A 20763-nucleotide genomic window follows, 5' to 3' on the forward strand; every position below is an offset into this window, starting at 1 on the left:
AGTTTGCTTGTGAATAACTATATATTGTAAATTAATATAACAGCATTTTGGAACGCTAGTTTTCGAGGGCAAAAAATTAAATTGTAAATGATAAATAGTAAGACACTTTTGACTGGCATAATAGGTAATACTTTGGACTGTTTAATGGGTAATACTTTTTTGATAAACTTTCACGATTTTTGTCCAAGCCTCTTGTTTGTCGAAACTTTTTTCCTAAAATCTTTTTTCTAAAACTAAAATTAGGTTCCAAAGGTTTCAGAAATTGCATAGATCCAGAAGATTTTAATATAAAAAACTTTTATTTAAAAAGGGTTTGGTAGTTATTATACGATCATTTTTAGGTTCATCATGGAATAGATTTTTTATTTTATTTAGTAGTTATGGGTATTGAAAATCTTTAGTTTTAGGTTTTATTTAAGTTGTATTGTACTATTTATATTTATTATGCTATGTTATTTAAAAATAGCAATTAATATATTGAAACAGGATAAAACATTTGTGCTGTTATTATTCCATTCCTTTTCACACATCCACAGAACATTCAATAGAAAAGTAATCCTACTTCCTTTAAAATTATATTTATTATGTGATAATAGAATTTATTATATGATAATATAATTTTTTTATGTTATCAGGGGAATTAATATATATACATCTCTGTCTCGCTTATACTATCATTGGAGAATATAAAGACATTTAACAGCTCCAAGCATTTTACATCCGTCCTTTGCTATCTCATATTTTATACAGACAAGAATTCGTACATCTTCGTCTGACATCACGAATGGAAAAAAACAGTCCAACCGTGCATTTGACTGAAAATAGTAATTACTATTTTCAGTCGCTATTTTTTTGACTATCGACTATTTCGACTGTTTTGCGACTATCGACTGTTTTCAGTCGATAGTTCCCTACGCTAGTTACATCCTTTTTATCGATTTTCTCTGGGCTATTCGTTAAGGGTCTAAGTTATATGAACATCATTGAGATTGTAGTAACATTGGTTAATAACTGCAAATGTACCATTTTCTTTCAAATTGGGGTAGATGTCCAAATATTCATCTTGTGGCTTATATAACAGTATACATCCTGTATCTTTTATCTCATTTACCCATGCTTCAACACTTATGGCATCATTTTCATCGCCAATAGCTGTGAATTTAAGATTATGAACTGCTTGCATGTTTTCTAAATCTTTTAGTCACTAAATCTATCCTACTTACATTAGTAATATCTACATTGCCTCTTATATCAATCATCCGATATCACATTAAATTGTATTTTAGCTTCTATATATTTTTTTAATAGATGTAGAGTTTTAAGGTATTTTCATGTCCAAAATGTATTTTGGTGAATTCTACTTCAGATTCTTCACCTCTTTATATTAATTTAATAGTAGCTGGGCAATGTGTATATATCTTGTTTCATGCTTTATCCTTCCATAGCAATTTGATTTACCTATTTAATTATACAATTCTATTAATATTGTAATATAAAACAAAGCTATATAGAAAAAAAGTGCATATAGTAAAAATAAACTAAATATTTAAATCAAAAACTAATTGAATAATATTTTTATACAATTGTTAATAAGAGGACTGCAATATTCCAAATTTGATTTTAAAATTGTCTATTAGATGTCATCAATAAAATGGAAAATATATGACTCGTCTCGATACAAGAGCCCATATAGAAAGGAGGAAGAAAAGTTAGTAGAGGGCGCTGTGACTTGTATCGAGTATAAATTACCAAGGATCCATACCAAAATGAAGTTTCTCTTTTGTTCCAAGGCCATAAGCGGTGTATTAATTCCGTTCCGTCCCGAATCATAAGTGATTCGTAAAATAAAAGACTCCCAATTTTAGAAATGAATGCGATATGCTAGATTAGAAAAGCAGGATTTGGAATTGCAAATAATGCTGAGGCGATACAAAAAGTTCTCATAAAAGAAGTATCATAAATATATATAACTAAAACTTTAGGAATTATAACCAAACTACAACTTACAAAATAAATAATATATATTAAAAATATTAAATGAAAGGATGTTTTCTAAAGTTTTGGAACTTCTAATTTATACCTACATTTTGAAAGAAAGAATGATTCAAGCAGATAAATACTACACATAATATATTTTTAGGAAAGTGCCCAAAAAGTAAATTGAAGTGAGAACAAAAGGCGTGAAAAAGTAATAACATTAGCAAGTTGCCTTATACATTTTACGAATAGGTCAGTCAAGGAAATGCATTTCTGTAATTTGTAAATGTGGCATTGTCAATCATAAAATGCAAAGATATATCTCCTTACTTTATTTTCCAATGAAAATTTGTCAATATTTACTGACCAAAAGATATTAAAAGTAGATTCAAATGTTCAGTCAATACTACTGAATCTTTTATTACCTTAAAAGACATCCTGTATAACAGACATATTAAAATTAATAATTATATTTGATATATGTATTGATCATATCTGTTATTATACGTTTGTTTATTATCATTGTCAATTATCTATTGCCTTGTATTTAAACAGCTAACAAGACATTATTCCATTAAGATGTTTCAAAAGAAGTAAATTTCATATTAATTTCTATCATTTTGCTTATTTTAAAAGCTAAATTTTGTTTGATTTCGTCAACACTATTTCCAGTAGCCAATAAAACTGCTTCCTGTATTCTTAACATAAGCATAATAGGTTTTTGTTGCAATAGTGATATTTCATATCTATATCCTCTTGCATTCAAATAATTTTCTATATCTTGCCAGGTTGAATATTGGTTATTTTCCTAAATAATGAACTTTTTAATTATTTTATATAAAGCCTATAGAATATTCCCTTACATTAACGATAGTTGAATAATGTACTGGAAGTTTTCTTTCAGAAATATTTATGTTTTTTATTGCTTGTGTATATTTCTCCATTGCACTTTTCAAAGAATTTTCATTTGTATATTCTTTACTTGGATGGGTTTTATTGTTACTTCTGTTATCTAGCTTCTTGTCAAACATGCCCAACTCTTTTAATCTAGAAATATAAATTAGTGAATTGGGTCAATTTTTCATAATTTTGCCTTACTTTATGATCATATTTTTAGCTGACTGCTGTTTGGCATCTTTTTTATTAGAACTATAACCTTCTGATTTGAAATCCAGAAAATGACATATTGTTTCAAATCCACTATTCTGTATACATACATTATCTTCATAAACTGGATTTGCACACCCATTAACAGACGCAAACTCATTTAATATGCCTACATGATTGATAAAATGAGTCGGTGAAGCTACTTTACATAGTAATCCACTCTGTGCAGGAATCTAGAAGATAATATTTATTAATTTCCTGCAAATCTGAAATTTACTGTCTAATACCACAGCTGTGACTCCTATTGTGGCCAACATATTTTTGGCAGCATTATGTTTAGATTCCTTTTTGGTTGTACCATTTGCATTAACACTCCTTCCATTAGCAGTAACGGTGCAATGAAATTGCCTGCTATGATCGGGACCACTATAATGTATTTCATAGATTGGAGGTGCTAGCCTTTTCTCTGTCATTAATTCTTGTAAAATAGATATGGGGGTTTTTTCCATTCTTGTTCAATAACGTATCTATTAAACTATAAACACTCGATATATGGTATACAGCCTTACAGTCAACTTATGAATTTGAATTTATTCTAAGTGAAACTTATTGTGCCAAGAACAGAGGGGTTTCACATAGAATATTATATTGAAGTTTATAACTTAAGGTTATACCATATCCAACAAACGGATATAAGAAGAAATTTTAACACAAAATAATATCAGCGCGTGGGAATTAGCGAATATTTTTCTACGGACGACAAAAAATCTTAATAAATTCTATTATAGATATGATATCTTAAAATATTTAGATCACTATAATCGATATATTTCGATAATATATTTCATGTTAAGAGAATACTAATTTTATATAAATGTATTGAATTTCTGATTCCAACTCCAAGACAAAAAGAACAATAAAAAATTAATACTTAAATGTTATGATATTATGAAATTAACCAAAAATTGTACCATTGCATTACAAGTTAACCTGTTTTAACGATATAGAAATCGGCCTATAGAGTATTATCATAGATTAAGTATTACTGTTTTTGGTATAAATTGATTTAAGTAATGTTTAACTCAGTTGGTGGGGTAAGTAGTAAATTGGTTTGAAAATTAAACACTAAATTCAATGTCACATTGTTAAAATATATAGATTAAATAATCATATGAGGTTGAATGAGTTTATCTTATAACAAAGGTCAAATTACAACAAAATATAATATATTGTTAGTTTTGTATATTTCAGTTAGTTATATTATATTTAAGTACGATGTCAGATGAAGAAAATTATCTGGTAATAATTGTTTATTCTAAGTTACATATATAATCTTTATATGTGTAATATTGTAAGTTTCTTAAATCATTATTAATAATTGTGTCACTAGTGAAATTTAATTATATTTAGAGCACATTCCATACTTATTTTAGGATTTTAATAAATGGTCACTTGTATTTTATATACACTTCTTCTATTTTAAGGTTTGAATATAAAATATTATAAGGTGAAATGTGAACTGGTTCAGTATCATCATTTTTCATGGTAAATGTATTACTGAGTGTGTTAACATTTTCTTTTGTTTCTTTTACTCCATCAATTTAGACCAGTTTATTTTTTGTCTTAGTAAGAATTTGTTTCTTACTTGTTCTTAAGATGTCTGTTTCTTTTTTTTTCAGATTCTTCCTATAGCATTAGGAGTTGGAATTGTTATAACTTCTTATGTATTATACAAATATTATTCCTCCCATTCTTTAAGCTCCACAGGTATAACATACATTCTAATTATGTGTTGCTTTATTTTATCTTTTCATCAAATAATTTCCACATAGGCAAAGGGCGCAAGGTTTTGTTGAGGGATCCTCAAATTAAATATAAGCTTCCTCTAATTGAAAAAACTATCATTAGTCATGATACAAGAAATTTCAGATTTGCCTTACCATCAAAAGATTATGTCTTAGGTAAGTTTTGTTTATTTTAATATAATATGATTTGACTGTTAATTAATGTTGTTTTAGGATTGCCTGTTGGTCAACACATTCATATCTCTGCTAAAATTAATGATGATCTTGTGATAAGATCATATACTCCAGTTTCATCAGATGATGATCATGGCTATGTTGATCTTGTTATTAAGGTTAATTTAACTTAATATAATTTTGGTTTGTTATTAATGTGATTTTTAAAGGTATACTTTAAAAATGTTCATCCTAAATTTCCCAATGGTGGACAGTTGACTCAATATTTGGAATCCTTAAAAATTGGTGATACAATTGATATCAGAGGTCCATCAGGAAGACTTCAGTATGTTAGTCCAGGTACTTTTTCAGTTAAAAAATTGAGAAAAGATCCAGCAGTAACATTTAAAGTGAAAAAAGTCAACTTAATAGCTGGTGGTGTTGGTAAGAATTTAGGTGTATTTACACATTTCAAATAACTATACATTTGACATTTTGCAACAGGTATTACACCAATCTTACAATTGATAAGGCAAATAGCCAAAGATCCTAATGATAACACTGAGGCAGCAATTTTGTTTGCTAATCAAACTGAAGATGATATTTTACTAAGGGATGAATTGGAAGAAGTTAGTAATAAGCACCCAGAACAATTTAAATTATGGTACACCCTGGATAGACCTCAACCAAGTATTTTTTAGTTTATAATTTAAAAAATGCATAAACTTCGTATTTATTAATTTTAGATTGGACATATAGTACAGGTTTTATCAATGAAGATATGCTTCGAGATCATTTGTTTCCATCATCTGCTGATACTATAACGTTAATGTGTGGTCCACCTCCAATGATTAACTATGCCTGTATACCAAATTTAGAAAAATTGGGTCATAAGAAAGAGTTATTATTTGCGTATTAAATTTAAGATATAAATTTTTCTTAAAAGTAACTTCAATTGGAAAATGTAAGTAGATGTCTGAATAAAATGTAGAATTGAGTAATCATGCATTAAATGTTCCGCAATTTAAATATTTTTCTTTTCCTCTTACGTAATAGTACTGTATGATGAAAACGATGTGAAGCTGGAGACCAAAACTGAAATTAATACATGAAATAATTACATATGATGGTATCATATATAATAATGTGATATCAATGATAATTATATGATGTCATGTGTTAAATGACAAAATGTAGAAAATAATGTAAGAGGAAGATTGAATATTTAACCATTATATATATGTAGGAGATATAGGAGTCTTTCTATATTTTGGGAAATAGTAGGATAAACAAAGTGCCTTTAATATCAATTGTAAGTACTACGTGAATATAGACAATTTTTTAAATTATTCCCGAGAGTTTCAATATTTACCTTAAATGGGTGTTAAATACAAAAAAGTTGATAGATTTTTGCAGTGTCAATATATTAAAGCAAATTTTCAAACATATAAAAATGGACGGATATGTTTAAGTACTCTTCACAAACCAGTAGTAATTGAATTTCTAAAATACATTCACCATTCTTTTGGCAAGGTTGAGAATTGTTTTGAAAATTTGTGTTATTAAGAGCGTGTACAACTGATTTTTTTGTGAGTTTATGTTTGTGTAAACTAATGTGTACTGTTCCTTGTGCAAGCTCTTAACTACACTGTTTTTGAGACAGTCTTGTACATAACTTTAATTTATTACATAAATGATATTATTTATTATGAGTGAGTTTTGAGTAAAATATAAATTATTTTTGAAAATTAAATTAAATTTAACCTAATCTAGTATTGGTCTAATAATTATTCTTTGGTTGATGGCAATTTAAGTGAGTTATGAGTAATGTTAAATTGTGGCAGAACACTTTCATGTGAGCCACACATTTAGTTTGATTAGTAATGTCATGTAGGTTAATAAAATATATGTTTAATACCCTATAAGATAATTTTATTTAGGTTGTGGGGTCATTGATCTTCTGTAAGATGCTGATGGCAACCCCAATGATGGCGGTAAACTGGATGTTGTAGATAGAGTGGTATCTGGAATAAACATATAAACAAAACTATAGATGAAATAATTGAATGTGAGTGTACCTAATTTTCTAGCTTCATGTTCTAATAACAGAGCATCTACTGATGGATCCTGAGATACAGTTCTTAGTGAGTCACCTAATGCTTGTCTCAGCTGCTGCATTTCTCTTCCTGCCTTGGTACTTCTAAGTACATATTGTTGACGACGTTTTATCTCTTCATTTAACTGTTCTCTTAGTAATTTTACCTGAAACATGTAATCAATGTTATAATGCTATTTTGCAATGTTTATTATATTTACTTGACTTTCTAATCTTGATATTTGTTGTCTATGGCTTTGTTCTCGAGCTTCTAGTAATCTTTCTGCTTGTAATTGGGCTGCTCTGTATCTCTCGATTTCAGCACGATCAAATTTTGAATCGAGGCTAGGTCTTTGAGATCTTACTCTCGCTAATTCAGCCTCTTTTTCTACTAATTCTAGGACAGGTTGTTTACTTTTTTTATAAATGTATTTATGTTGTGCAGTAATTTTATGTTACCTGATTCTAATCGTGAAATTTTTAATCTAAGATCTCTGTTCTCCTTTTCACATATTTCCAATTCATTTGCAGAAAGTTCTGATTCATATTTTTCCGGTCGTTCATAATTCTTTTCTGGACGATCATATGTTTTTTCTGGTCTGTCATACGCCTTGCTTCTAGAAGGAGTTTTTGATGCAAGACGTTCCAAATTTCTATTTTCAGTCTCTAGTTGACGCAGCTATAACAGTTTTTATTTCTAATTTGTAAATTGGTACTTACTTAATTGTAGCTGCTATTACCTTACTATTCATTGATTCGATCTTTCCTCGCATTTCGTTTCTTTCTTTCTGTACTGAGTGCAGTTGCATTCTGAGTTCATCGTCGTGTTTCGACCCTAACTGATTATCGGAGGGCCATTGCGCTAATCTAAGTTGAGATTCTAATGCGGATTTTTGTACTTCATTATTGGCTAATTCGTTGTTCAGTCTTGTTACTTGATCCTGTAAGATTTGGTTGTTTCTTCTCATTTCCGCTAGATTATTTTGAGCAGTTTCTAAGCGTTCTGCGAGGACCCTGCGCTCATTTTCACAATTGGAAATAGTCTTCTGCATCTATTAATTAATTATTATTATAATTAATTGAAATGTTATTTTAGCCCTCTTTATCAAATATAAAATCAAATATAGCCCTCTTTATCAAATAGGTGTTAAATATAACCTACTTGTTTAAGTCTTTCTGTTTCTGTATGTTGCGCAGACACCGTCTCCAATAAATTCCTTTGTAATCTCTGAACTTCAGCTTTCAAATCACTTTCGCAATTTGATGCCTTTTCCAATGAACAATTTAATTGATCTATGGTTGATTTTAAGGAAACACAACGTTCTTCGAGACTTGCCACTGATCGACTTTGTAATTCGCATTTTTCTTGTAATTTCTTGAGAAACGAAATAAATAATTACATGTGTTCAGCATTTTATCACAAATGATATTACCTGTATCGTTCCTTCCTTTTCCTGTAGCATCATTTGAAGTCTCTGCAAGTCTCCTTCAACAGACATCCTCTGTAACTCTAATTTAGTGGATCTATTTTCTGTCCTAGATAACTCTTCGTGCAAATTTCGTTTTTCTACTTCCGACCGATTTAGAGCAGCTTTTAATTTCTCCAGTTTTTCCTGAAAAGTGATTAAGCGATTATAATTTTTATGATATGTTTAGTGGCTAAAGATAGTTCAATCACCTCGTATTGAAGCTTTTGATCACTTTCTCCGCTTAATGACAACTCCAAGGAGACAACTTTTTCTCTCATTTGTTTAGCTTCCTCGCTTTTCTTTTGCAAAGCTTCCGTTTGTGATTGTAACTCGACATTCTTTTGACCTAAACGTGCCTCTAAGCTGCCTTTTTCCTCCTGTAATGTTCTTAAGCTTTGCATTACTTTGGTTAATTTGTGGTCACCTTTATTTTGACTGTCTTGAGCCTCTTGCAACTGTTTCTTTACCGTTATTACTTGTGTTTTGTAGTCATCCTATAAATATTAACTATATTATGTATTTCTATTATGAGACATTATGTTTGTACCCGTTCTCTTTCAATTTGAGCCACTTGTTGCATAAGATTTCGAACTCCTTTTCGAACTACTTCTGGGTCAACGTCAACTGCTCCATCTTTATCGTCGTGACCTAAAAATAGAATTAAATAAAATATAAATTAAAGTAGAAAAAAAGATTTGCATTAAAATAAAATTACCTCTAGCTGGGCTCCATCTTCTGGAAGGGCTTAGAAGCCTGTACGGCATTGAAACAGATCCGTCTAACTGGATACCAGCGATTCTTCGTAATGTAGACATTACACTGAATAATTTTTGCTCAACGTCCCTTTTTGATGATTCTAATTGAGCTAATTGAGTTTCTAACGATCTAACTCTGCCTTCTGCCCCGCCAAGTTTAGCTTTAAGTTCTTGGATCTGTTGAGTAGCATCAACTAAACACACTTCCAAATTATGTTTTTGATCTTCCAATCGCTTTTCTTTCACCCTGTAATCTTCTAGGTGGATGAGGAGGTCTTGTTCTCGCGCATGCCATTGCTCTTCCAGCTGGCCTGTGTGCGACCTAGTCCTGCTCAGTTCCTGTCTGGTGTGTTCTAGGTTTCTTTCTAGTTCTGACATCTATAAATAATAATTTGGTAAAATAGGACTTTAAGCGACCTTCAATAATTTAACCTGTTTCCTTAGCTGATGGACTTCCTGATGAGATCTCTCCCGTTCTTCAACCTCATTGAGCAGCCTGGCTTGAAGTTCTTTTTCTTCTTGTTGTTGTTGGCTGCCCGCGGTTTGCGCTTTCTGCAGTTCGTCTTGCAGACTTTGCGCGCGGTGTTCAGACTGAAGCTGTTCCTTTTCCAGGTCTCGAATTTGATTCTGGAGCCGACAACGTTCGTTTTCAAGGGATGATTTGATTTCCTCCAAACCTAAAGATATTTTCCGTTAATATATTAGTATATATTAATAGTAAATACACAAATTTCAATGGATAAATATAGATATATTTTCGTAAGATACGTTTTTGGAATAGTTTTTGTACTAATAGTGTTTAATATTAATAACAAACTTGATTTGACATTATTTTTTACTCACTGAATAAATTTGTTGCGTGTTAAGAACTAGTTGATACTACCATTTGTATTTACAGTTTCCTATGTGATTATTAGAAAGATTAGATAATTATTTATTGTTTACTCATCTCTACATATATAAAAGTAAATGAATACGTCGGTTATGTTTATGTTTTTTAAATTTCGCGTGTCCTTTGTGAGTGCGCAGTTTAACATTGCTAAGGTTTCACATATTGTGTCATATCTCGAGTATAGTATATTAAACAATTACGTATACATTGCGGTTTATTTGGATTATTGTTTGAATATGTTTTTATTGTTTTAGCTCTATCAATGGCGACGCCTTTGGTAACATGTCCATTCAATGACAAACATGTAATGTACGAAGATAGTTTACAGCGTCACTTGATCAAATGCTCGAGAAACTACCCTACCTGGGTGTTATGTCCTTATAACGCAATGCACAGATTTCCTAATAAGGACGTGCTTAGTCGTCATCTGTCCACTTGTCCTTCTAAGGCGGCAGCTGACAGATTTCTGTTTGATTATGAGAGGGTTAATAGATATCAAGATAGTAATCAAATATCCTCTGTTCATCTGAATAAAATAAAGGCTTTGGACTTCGCAGAAGAAGATTGGGATAAAAACTAGTGATAGATTTAAACTCGTATTGTTATAATTATCTGTGATCTCAAATTAATTAAATATTTTTGCTAATATTTTTAGTGGTGTTTTCTTTATATATTTTTATCAGCATTGCGGTTGGATAGTACAATATTTGAGTACGTTAGATTTTTAATAAATTAAATATAGTTGAACTCAGTGTTGTGTTTTGTGCAAATGTTGTGATTTTTACTTTTAACAGTCAATTCATTTCAAGATAAAGTGAGACCATTAATCACAGTATTAACACAAGTAATTCTTAGTTTGGGACACTCCATTCTGTAGATTTATCAAAAATTATAAAAAGTTTTTAAATTAATGGAGGAGTTGTACCATCATTTTCCATTTATACCAACTATATTTAAATTATCTTCCCTGATGATCAAATTGACGCTTTATATCGTCGTTAACGAATAGGACACTGAAAACTTGTAAAAATATCACTTTATTGTTATGCTATACTTACTAGATATTTTTTGGTATGAGTCTTCAATTTGTCTTCCCTGTTCTCTCTTTTCACTCTCTGCTCTCTTGATGTGATCCCTCAACTCTTTATTACTATTGTGATACTTTTCCTTTTCGAAGTTACTGTCGGCTAACAATCGTCGTACGTCAGTTAGTTCTTTTCTCAGGCACTCAGAGTTATTTTCAGCTATATAAAAATAGTTACTAGTAAAAACAATGCTGCGAAAAGGAATTTTATATCATTACCCTCTTTAAGTTTCCTGGTGGTTTCATGTAAGGAACTGTTGATGCCTTCGCTCTTATCTTCGCACAAATGCAGCTGGACCTTCAGATTCTCAACTTCATTCTGGGCATGATCCCTTTCCACTTTAATCTCGTCTAATTTTTGCTGCAAAATTATTTTATCTTCCTCGTTTTTGGACCTGGCTTCTTCCAGCCTGGCCTGGAACAAGCGTTAGACATCGAAACAAAGAGCGAAACTAATATCCGTTACCTTACCTTGAATTTATTCAGTTCATCCTTGAGCTGGTTAATGCTCACTCGATCTTGATCAAACCTGCTGTTTGCTTCGCGCTTTAACCGTTCAAAATTGTCACGCTCCTCCTCGAGCTCACGCCGCGCGGTCTCCAGTTTGTCGTGGAGGGCTTTCTGATCGTGGTGCGCTAAAATTTAACGTTATTACATGAAAAAGTGTATGATGTAATCAACCGATTATAAACAAAAATAAACCGCAAAAAGCTATTTGCATACTGATGGTTTCTCTTTCCGATTCGCGATGTTTGCGCGAGCGTCAACGAGAAGAGGAATGGGCGCTAAGAAAAAAATTGGAAAGCGACGATTGAAGACCAGATGATTTACGTCGCATTTTGCATAAATATTTTTAACTCTTAACCTTTGAATCGGTGTTTTACGGCTATACCGTTAGATATATCACCGTTTACACTTAATCAGGCGCGGGATGTAACTGCTGGTGCTTTGTAGTTTCCGCGTTTTTTCCATCCAAGAAATCGGACAGTTTTGTGAGTGTTCAGTATTGATTTTCTAATGTATTGTTTGGCTAAAGCTCTAATCTAAACAGTTGAGAAAATATTTAAAAATAGGGTATTGCATTCGATCACTCGCACGAATTGCAGATCTGGAATATATTATAAAAAAATATATAGGAAAAGTATTACGGTTTCTTTATTTAAGCGCCAGGATTACTTATTTTTGATAGAAATTTGATTTAGTATTCTTCAAATGTCATTAGAAATATTTAATAACAGTTTGAATATTAAGTGAGAAAATTCACTATATTTTACAATTAGAATTATACATTATTTTTGAGGGATTTCTAATAGATTTAACCGGACATTTATATTCTGTATAAGGTGTTTCATAAAGGTGGACCGATTAGTATAGTGTTTAACAGGTATACCAAAAATTAATTACCGGATTTTCTAATAGATGTCGCTTTATTCTGCCAACATCAAGCCTTAAAGCTGTACATGTTATATTTCGTGAAAGGGACGCCGTCATAGATTTTATACCTCTTTGAAAATGTGAAGGTTCGTGCCGAAAAACGTGCATTTGCAGTGCGCATTACTTTTCTTATTTAATAAAAAGAAAAAGGCCGCTGAAAGTCATTATTAGCTGTTAGAAAAATACGGTGAGCATGCTCTATCCTTAAAAACACGCGAGGCGTGTTTCGAAAATTTAAAAGTGATTAATTTTGATGTGCAAGACCAAAAACCTTCTGGTAGACTGAAAAAGTTTGAAGATGCGAAACTGCAAGAGTTATTGAATGAAGACTCAATCCAAATACAAAATCAATTAGCAAAAGCGTTAAATGTGGCCAAAGAAACGATTGGCGACCGATTACGAGCAATACGGAAAATCCAAAAGATGTGTGCCATCAATCGAAAATCGTCTGAAATGTTGCATCAAAGGTATTATCGGAATTCATATCTGCATCGAATAGTGACGGACGATGAAATATGGATTTATTTTGAAGTCCCTAAGCGCAAAACATCATGGTGGCGAAGCCGGCCTATCGACTCCAAGGCCAAATCTCCATGTCGACAGTGATTACCTGCTGCGAAATTAATCAATTTGGCATCAATAGCAATACTCTCGTCCGGCATACAGATGTAGACTGATTGTTTACTGAGCTGGTTCTCTAGATTTGGTCATCGTCAAAAGAATATGACCTCTACATGCTATTCGTTCCAAATGAAGAGCCTTATAAATAAATACATATATATATATATATATATATATATATATATATATATATATATATATATATATATATATACATGAAAAGTGCTGATTTGGTAGATCTACTATTACTACTACGAAACTGTCACCCTACTGATGCTATATGCTATATGCAATTTGTTCGAATTTATGTTTGCGATTGTCTATATGCTAGGTTGCGAAACTAGACCAGAAACAATCTTTCCAATTACGCCAATAACTGTCACCAGGCCAGATCACTCGTCAGTCTGTATATATAACAGATGAAAGTTTAGACGTGGTGAAATGAGCACTGAAGACGATGAACGCCGTGGATGCCCAAAAGAGGTTGTTACCGACGCAAACGTTTAAAAAAATACACAAAATGATTTTGAATGACCGCAAATTGAAATTGAATGAAATAGCAGATACTCTAAAGATATCAGCTGAACGGGTACATCATATCATTCACGAATATTTTGGGTATGAGTAAGCTCTGTGCAAAGTGGGTGTTGCCCGAGCTCACTTTTGACCAAAAACAAGGAGGAGTTGATGATTCGGAGCATAATTTTACTCCGAAGTCCAATTGATAGTCATTCGAGTCGACTGCACACGATGAACCCGCTCCAAAGCGTGGGAAAACGTAACAGTCGGCTGGCAAGGTTATGGCGTCTGTATTTTGGGATGCGCATGGAATAATTTTCATTTACTAGCTTGAAAAAGAACTATCAACAGCAACTATTACATAGCGTTATTGGACCGTTTGAAGGGCGAAATCGCCGAAAAACGGCCGCATTTGAAGAAATAGAAAGTGCTGCTTTACCAAGACAATGCATCGTGTTACGAGTCAGTGAGAACGATGGCAAAAATCTATGAATTGGGCTTCGAATTGCTTCCTCATCCACCGTATTCTCCAGATCTGGTCCCTATCGACTATTTACTGTTCTCAGATCTCAAAAGAATGCTCGCTGGGAAGAAATGTTCGTTGAATGAAGAGGTGATCGCCGAAACTGAGGCCTACTTGGAAGCAAAGGACAAATCGTACTACAAAAAAGGTATCGAAAAGTTGGAGGGTCGCTAATCACCCTTGAAGGGAAGGGAATTTTGCAAAAAAAATGTGTTTTACTATGGTAGGACGGGGACTTTTCAGTTGACCTGTTATATAGTAAAATAGATCCAAAGTAGAATATGATAAACCGAAATAACTAATATAAAGAATCCTCTGTTGAAGGTCCTGCTGTTGAAGTACTGTTGGAATATACGTCATCCATGAAATGCGTATAGGTTTTCATCTTTTTGATGTGATTGTTTAAATAGAGTTGATAAAACTTGCCTCAGTTGCAAAGAAAACAATAATTTATTGTAGGAATTCATTACTATCCAATTTGGAAAGTCAATTGCCGAACAGAAGTGCGCCAATTTGAGATGTCACCTTACCAAAAAATATAATAGAGTTTATAAAAGCTAATTTATTACCTATTAACTTTAAACATTAAAGATAATTATAAGTTTATTAACGCTATAAAAGTATTATTATTATTTTAAGTATAAAAATAATCAACCCACCATATCTACATCAGATCTTCCTCCCTTCTGTTGACCGAGCTGTATCTCAAATTTTATGCAGATATTCGAGAACTAATCAATTGTGGGATAACCTCAAATGAGGTGTAATTTTTCCGAGGTTCGCGAATTAGCTCCAAACTGACAAAACGTAATCTCTATTATATACCTATAAATTATTTTTTTAAAGCAACAGATGGTGTTTATTGTGTATTAATCGCATCAGTTACATTTGTAACCAATTTCATGTTGAAGCCTCACTGATAGGTTTCACTTTTCAGTATGTGTCACTTCGTCGAAGTGCGAACAAAACATTTTTCACCGCATTAAAAATGTCTAAATTTATACCGAGTAAATCGCATTCACGGGGAGTCTTACTTTTTTACTTTCATTTTAAGATAACTGCGACTGATGGTTATGGACTACAATTAGTGTATTTGAGCTGAGTACTGCGCGAAAAAAGCAGCTGGAATACGAGCAAAGATACAATAACGTTCAGCATGACGACGCTCAATCACTTGTTGCAAAATTGATTAAAACATATTTGGAACCATTAAAATTAGAGGTGCTATTTCGCACCCGCCGTATTCTCCAGATCTTGCTACTGCAGATTACTACTTGTTCCGATATATGAGTCGTGACCTGCCTTTACCCAGATCAAAAATTTATTGTTAAAATCAATCAATTAAATCGGATTGTTTCACATCAAATAAATGTTTGTTACATCGAAAACGATTTTAACATCAACCAATTTACAGAATTTTTCATTTTTGCCCATCATTTTCTGTGCTCCCAGCCTTGCTGACTTTTAACACCTCAAATAAATATTTCATTGTTTCATCTCTAGCGTGATCCATACATGGATGGTTAGAATAAGTATATTAAATGTTACAACTAACATAATCGCATTTTCATTTCTGCAAACTTATTGAACAATCTGGTATATTTGATGAATATTGATATCGAAATCAACAAAAAACAATTCATTCAATTTAAGAAACAGCATTTAAGAGAACAAATTTAAGAAATCCGAATGCGTCCACCATATAACATAATATTTTTTAAATAAAACTAAAAGTATTAAAGAATGACCAAAGATCATCGATCTAAACGGGACACATTTTCTAGGATATAAGTAAATATTAAAATATCTAAATATATTCGTAAAAATAGCGTTAATTTATCCTAATTTATTTTTTACCCAAGAGCGCAAAATCAAATTCTTATAAGCTGAATCAAATGTTGTACATATATTTAAGTTTGGTTTATTTAAAAATTAAATCTACTTACAAAATTATACTAAAGTTCAAACCTATGTATGAGACAATATTTAAAAATAGGATATTGCATCTGATCACTATTTTGATGCGATTCAGAGTTGGAATATGTTTTTTTTTCGTAAAGGTCCAATGTGTTAACAGTGAAAACTTTATACTTACGTCGCGGTTAAAGTACTAAAAGAAAAGTTGTACCTGATACTTTGTTGCACAAACGTAAATTCTCACTGCCAACCATATATTCTCGGTTATCCACTGATGAACAATCTTTATGTAACTTATGGAGTGATTACCACAATCGTATAAGAAACATATTACGGTTTCTTTGTTCAAGCGCTAGAATTGCTTATCATTGTTACAAATTTGACCAGTTCCCTCAAATCACATTAGAAATATTTAATAACAGTTTGAATATTAAGCGAGAAAAGTCACTATATTTTACAATTAGAATTATACATTATATTTGAGGGATTTATTTACGAATTTAGCCTTATCGCATCGGAAATTTCTGTTCTATATAGGGTGTTTTATAAAGGTGGATCGACGTTGAAATAAAATTATGAAAACTTTTTTATATTTAAAAAGCCTCTTTTTTACGTATAACATTATCCAAATAGTCCATTTTCATATTCCGGATAGATTTGGTTGAATTTGCGCGATGATGCTGCGGCTTCAGAAAACCCCTTTATAAAAATAATGGTAGTCCCATGTAACAGCCATAATTTATCTTAAATTAATTTTTTACTCCAGAGCGCAGAAACAAATTCTTATAAGCGGAATTATGTGTCGTACATACATTTTAGTTTATTTAAAAATTAAATCTACTTATACATTATACTAAAGTTCAAATCTATGTATGAGACAATATTTAAAAATAGGACATTGCATTTGATCACTATTTTGATGGGATGCAGAGTTGGAATATTTTTTTGTCGTGAAGAGGTTTAATGTGTTAACAGCTAAAATTTTATACTTACGACGTGGTTAAAGTATTAAAAGAAAAGTTGTACCTGGTATTTTGCTTCACAAACTTACACACCCAATGAGTCTTGTTATAATAAATTGCAAGCAAATATTCGTTATAACAGATTTATGATATCGTGAATCGGTTAACCACTAAGGAAATTTCTTCAACTATCTTCATGTAACGCATTGAAAATTTTATTTACCTGTATAACGCTTTGTTTAAGCTCAAATCTAAACGACTGAGACAATATTTAAAAATAGTTTATTGCATCGGATCACAAGCTCGTGGCTCAGCTGGAATGTAATGCTGTTTTTTTTACATTTAAATTTAATTTCGAAAAACATCTCTAGTAGTCCGAGCCGCTCTCTCTCTGTCTCTTTCACGTTAACGTGAACGATAAGAATTTCGAAAAAATTATCAACGCAAATGTTTACGATCCGTTATCGCGGCGGCGATCATTTCGAACGAACAAGCAAATGACGTGAGGAAGGAAAAAACGCCACTATTTACCTGTACTGAGTGCGGAGTCGAACGATTGAGTGGAGAACGAATTGGATCACTGGAACTGGTCCCGGTAGGTAAGGAGGATTGACGACGGTGCAACGGCGCGGGGCGGAGGGAATCGTCGGCGGCGTCTCGGTGACGTGTGCGTGTGTGCGGACGGTGGCGGATGGCGGATCGCGCGACGGCCAGCGGGTCACGATCCATTCGGGGCGGGCGTGCGAGCGTTATGCCGCGCACCGCCAAAATCCGACCCGAGACCGCAAATTTAGGAACCGGCCGCGTCCATTCTGCCCAATATCAAAATGATGATGATATCATGCGCGCCGCCGTCTCTCATTCTATTTTAATAAATGAGATCATCTAATAGCGTCGTTGCCTTTCCGTTTGTCATTGACACTCTAACGTTCTCTCCACTATTATTGTTTACTATTGCTATTATCGTTGTGGCCGGTGAATGGTACCGGGCGTTTGCCGTGCGTTACCCTAAAACGCAATTGGATGTGGGGATGCCGGAAAAATATCGATATTTTTCAAGATATTTTCAAAAATATAATAGAAATAATAAAATATAATGTATAGTAATTCTTTAAAATTAAGTTTTTAGTGCTTAATTTAAATTTATGCCAGGACGATATTACTATTTAATTGTAAATGTTTATTAAAAATATTGATTTTTTTTAAATATTAAAACTTAGAATATATCAATATTGGCCGATATATCAAATGTAAAAGCAGGTTTTATTTGTTTATATTTTTTCCATATTTTTTCTCTTAAAACACAGAAATGTACCATTTAAAATTACATTAATTAAAAAATATATAATAAAATATTTCCAAACAGTTAGTTTAGGGAGGCCGAAAAAATTTCGATATCTCGATATATCGATATGTTTGGTCGATATTTTTTTGACCAATACATGGGTATTTTTTGTTAGCCGATATTATTCGATATTTGTTCAATACCTCTTAAATTGGCACTTAACAATATCACTATTTTTGAAGGTTTAGAGAATATCCAAATTTTTTTGGCTGATATATTAATATTTTTATTTTTCTTAAAAATATCGATATATCTTTTATGAAATATCCATATATCCATTTCAATATTTTTTAAAATATCGGATATTTGCCTTACACCCCTAAGCTTGAAAACGTCTTCGGGAATTAGCAAACGCTAACTGAAAATGCCATTTGTTAATAATTAACGATTTATCTACTAATCAAGAAAAAAAGATTATTCTGTAGCACGTCGCAGCTAGATAGTAAAAGTGGAGATAACAATGAAGCCTGAAAACAACCTTGAGTTAATGCTACTAGAACTTAAGAACTTAGAAATCATAATCGCTGAGGTCTACCGACGCCAAAAGAAAATTTTGAAAGAAGTTTTATTGAATTAGCTAAGAATTTGTTTTTATATTGACCCGGCATTACTCTATTACCAGAAAATGAAATACTATAAAAATGGTGAAAAATGTATGATTAAGTTTGGCTTGTGTTGAATATATTTTCACAGAAGCATAAGTATTACATATCTGGAGGACATGGTTAATTTGACCATTTTTGATGGTTATGCAGTGTGGCCAAAAATTGAATATCAAGAGATAGAAGATGTTAAATGTTTAGAAAAGAAGATAAAAGATATATAGAAAATATTGTCGAAGAGTAAACATGTAACAAAAACTTTCAATTAACCACAGGAGAGCGCAGAGGAAAGTTTTAAATAATAAAAATAAAACAGGACCTAGTCAGAGACTTATTCATTAAAAATTATCGGTCTGTCCAAAATAACAGCGAACCCGCGCCATCATAATATATGACATCACAACGTTGCAATGTCGTCGCATCAACTTTAACAATTATCTCGTATCTTTGTCTTTGGGGCCTTTCACTCAATAGAGACACAACCTGTTTCTGACTCCGAATATTTATTGCTTTTGGCGTTTTCAATCAAAGTAATAACAAATATTCAATAGCAGTTAGAAATTTATCAAAACAAACTTTGTCGGTTTATAACCTTTAACATTGATTATTAATTTTTTGAAGAATTTTGTAGATATTTGACAACCATGCCAATTTTATAGCCTGATTGGGTTTCATGTTAGGACGCATCAGACAGCATTTTATCTGTCTTCAACTAGAATAAAATGAGAAAGAAAAATAAGGTTTTAAAACTCGATTTCCCAATATTTGTTTTTTCTTACAACAGATAAAACCGTGTACCATTCAAGATCATACGTCGTTCCGAATATCTATGATCGCCCATCTGGATAATTCGATATTTTAGACTTAAATTTTAGACTATTTATGTTTTTTTAAAGGTTTAAACGATAATGGAAAGTGAACACGGCGGGATTTTCTTTTTAATTGTCGGATATGTTGACTTTGCGGACGCGCAGCATCTGCAACAATTACCATGAATGCAACATTATAATAACAGATGTAATATCTTGATGCACCCAAGGGACGTTAGAACTTCATAAGAGGTAATTTGTGAAGATGCGACGCTCAGAGTCACTACCATTTTATTCAGTTGGTTTTTACTGTGTTTTGTGCTGTCTAACCTGAGTCTCATCAGATTGTAGGTTTGTTCACAGTTTTATTTTCTATTTATTCATTTCTTTATTTATATCATTTTCTATTTTATTACCTATTAATAACTTTCCCATAATTTTTAATTACTGCAAATTAAAAATAATAACAACTTGAAAGTATAAATTATAACTTAAGCCATAAAATGATACTAGAGTGGCTAAAGTTATTGATGTGTAGTTATGATCTATTGATAATTATAAGCATACATAAATGGCTCCGAAACTAATTCCTGCTGGCAGGACATCTAGCGTGTTTGCCTTTGGCTTTTTTCCTTGTGTCCATTGTACGTTCATTATAATCGGAGCTGGAGAGGGTGCACAATAACAAAAGTGT

The 20763-nt window shown here is 32.0% G+C and overlaps 3 protein-coding genes across 7 annotated transcripts in view; 1 reads left to right on the forward strand and 2 right to left on the reverse strand.

Moving 5' to 3' along the window:
• Positions 1-1941: 1941 nt before the first annotated feature.
• Positions 1942-3950, reverse strand: LOC143206751 (interferon-inducible double-stranded RNA-dependent protein kinase activator A homolog). The gene is made up of 4 exons (XM_076419438.1): positions 3372-3950; positions 3076-3317; positions 2841-3024; positions 1942-2785 (listed from the first exon to the last, which is right to left on the reverse strand). Exons 1-4 carry the CDS (start codon positions 3591-3593, stop codon positions 2552-2554), a joined length of 882 nt encoding a protein of 293 aa, XP_076275553.1. The 5' UTR covers positions 3594-3950; the 3' UTR covers positions 1942-2551.
• An 86-nt stretch (positions 3951-4036) lies between these two features.
• On the forward strand, positions 4037-10607 carry LOC143206750 (NADH-cytochrome b5 reductase 3). 5 transcript variants are annotated; one of them, XM_076419435.1, is made up of 8 exons: positions 4239-4383; positions 4764-4851; positions 4917-5045; positions 5103-5221; positions 5273-5486; positions 5547-5732; positions 5789-6006; positions 10508-10607. In XM_076419435.1, the coding sequence occupies exons 1-7, from the start codon at positions 4360-4362 to the stop codon at positions 5959-5961; spliced, it is 933 nt and encodes a 310-aa protein (XP_076275550.1). In that variant the 5' UTR covers positions 4239-4359; the 3' UTR covers positions 5962-6006; positions 10508-10607. The 5 variants fall into 5 exon arrangements, with proteins under 5 accessions (XP_076275551.1, XP_076275550.1, XP_076275549.1 ...); XM_076419434.1 differs by lacking the exon at positions 10508-10607 and adding an exon at positions 6099-6388; XM_076419436.1 differs by lacking the exons at positions 4239-4383; positions 10508-10607 and adding an exon at positions 4037-4178 and having other exon boundaries at positions 5789-6071.
• Root (ciliary rootlet coiled-coil, rootletin) overlaps positions 6446-20763 on the reverse strand; it is a 56778-nt gene continuing 42460 nt past the window's right edge. The window contains exons 13-26 of the mRNA XM_076419432.1: positions 11809-11972; positions 11557-11752; positions 11312-11497; positions 9794-10038; positions 9322-9739; positions 9154-9254; positions 8816-9100; positions 8571-8750; positions 8300-8512; positions 7878-8189; positions 7597-7816; positions 7359-7534; positions 7121-7304; positions 6446-7066 (exon numbers count right to left, since the gene is read on the reverse strand). Of these exons, the coding sequence (XP_076275547.1) occupies positions 6975-7066; positions 7121-7304; positions 7359-7534; positions 7597-7816; positions 7878-8189; positions 8300-8512; positions 8571-8750; positions 8816-9100; positions 9154-9254; positions 9322-9739; positions 9794-10038; positions 11312-11497; positions 11557-11752; positions 11809-11972 (2972 nt within the window). The 3' untranslated portion in view covers positions 6446-6974. The remainder of the gene's footprint in view (positions 7067-7120; positions 7305-7358; positions 7535-7596; positions 7817-7877; positions 8190-8299; positions 8513-8570; positions 8751-8815; positions 9101-9153; positions 9255-9321; positions 9740-9793; positions 10039-11311; positions 11498-11556; positions 11753-11808; positions 11973-20763) is intronic.

The sequence above is a fragment of the Rhynchophorus ferrugineus genome, unplaced genomic scaffold (assembly GCF_030347505.1).
Source record: "Rhynchophorus ferrugineus isolate W39M unplaced genomic scaffold, kcgeb_rfMv2 rfM1, whole genome shotgun sequence".
In the NCBI taxonomy this organism is placed as follows: Eukaryota; Metazoa; Arthropoda; class Insecta; order Coleoptera; family Curculionidae; genus Rhynchophorus; species Rhynchophorus ferrugineus.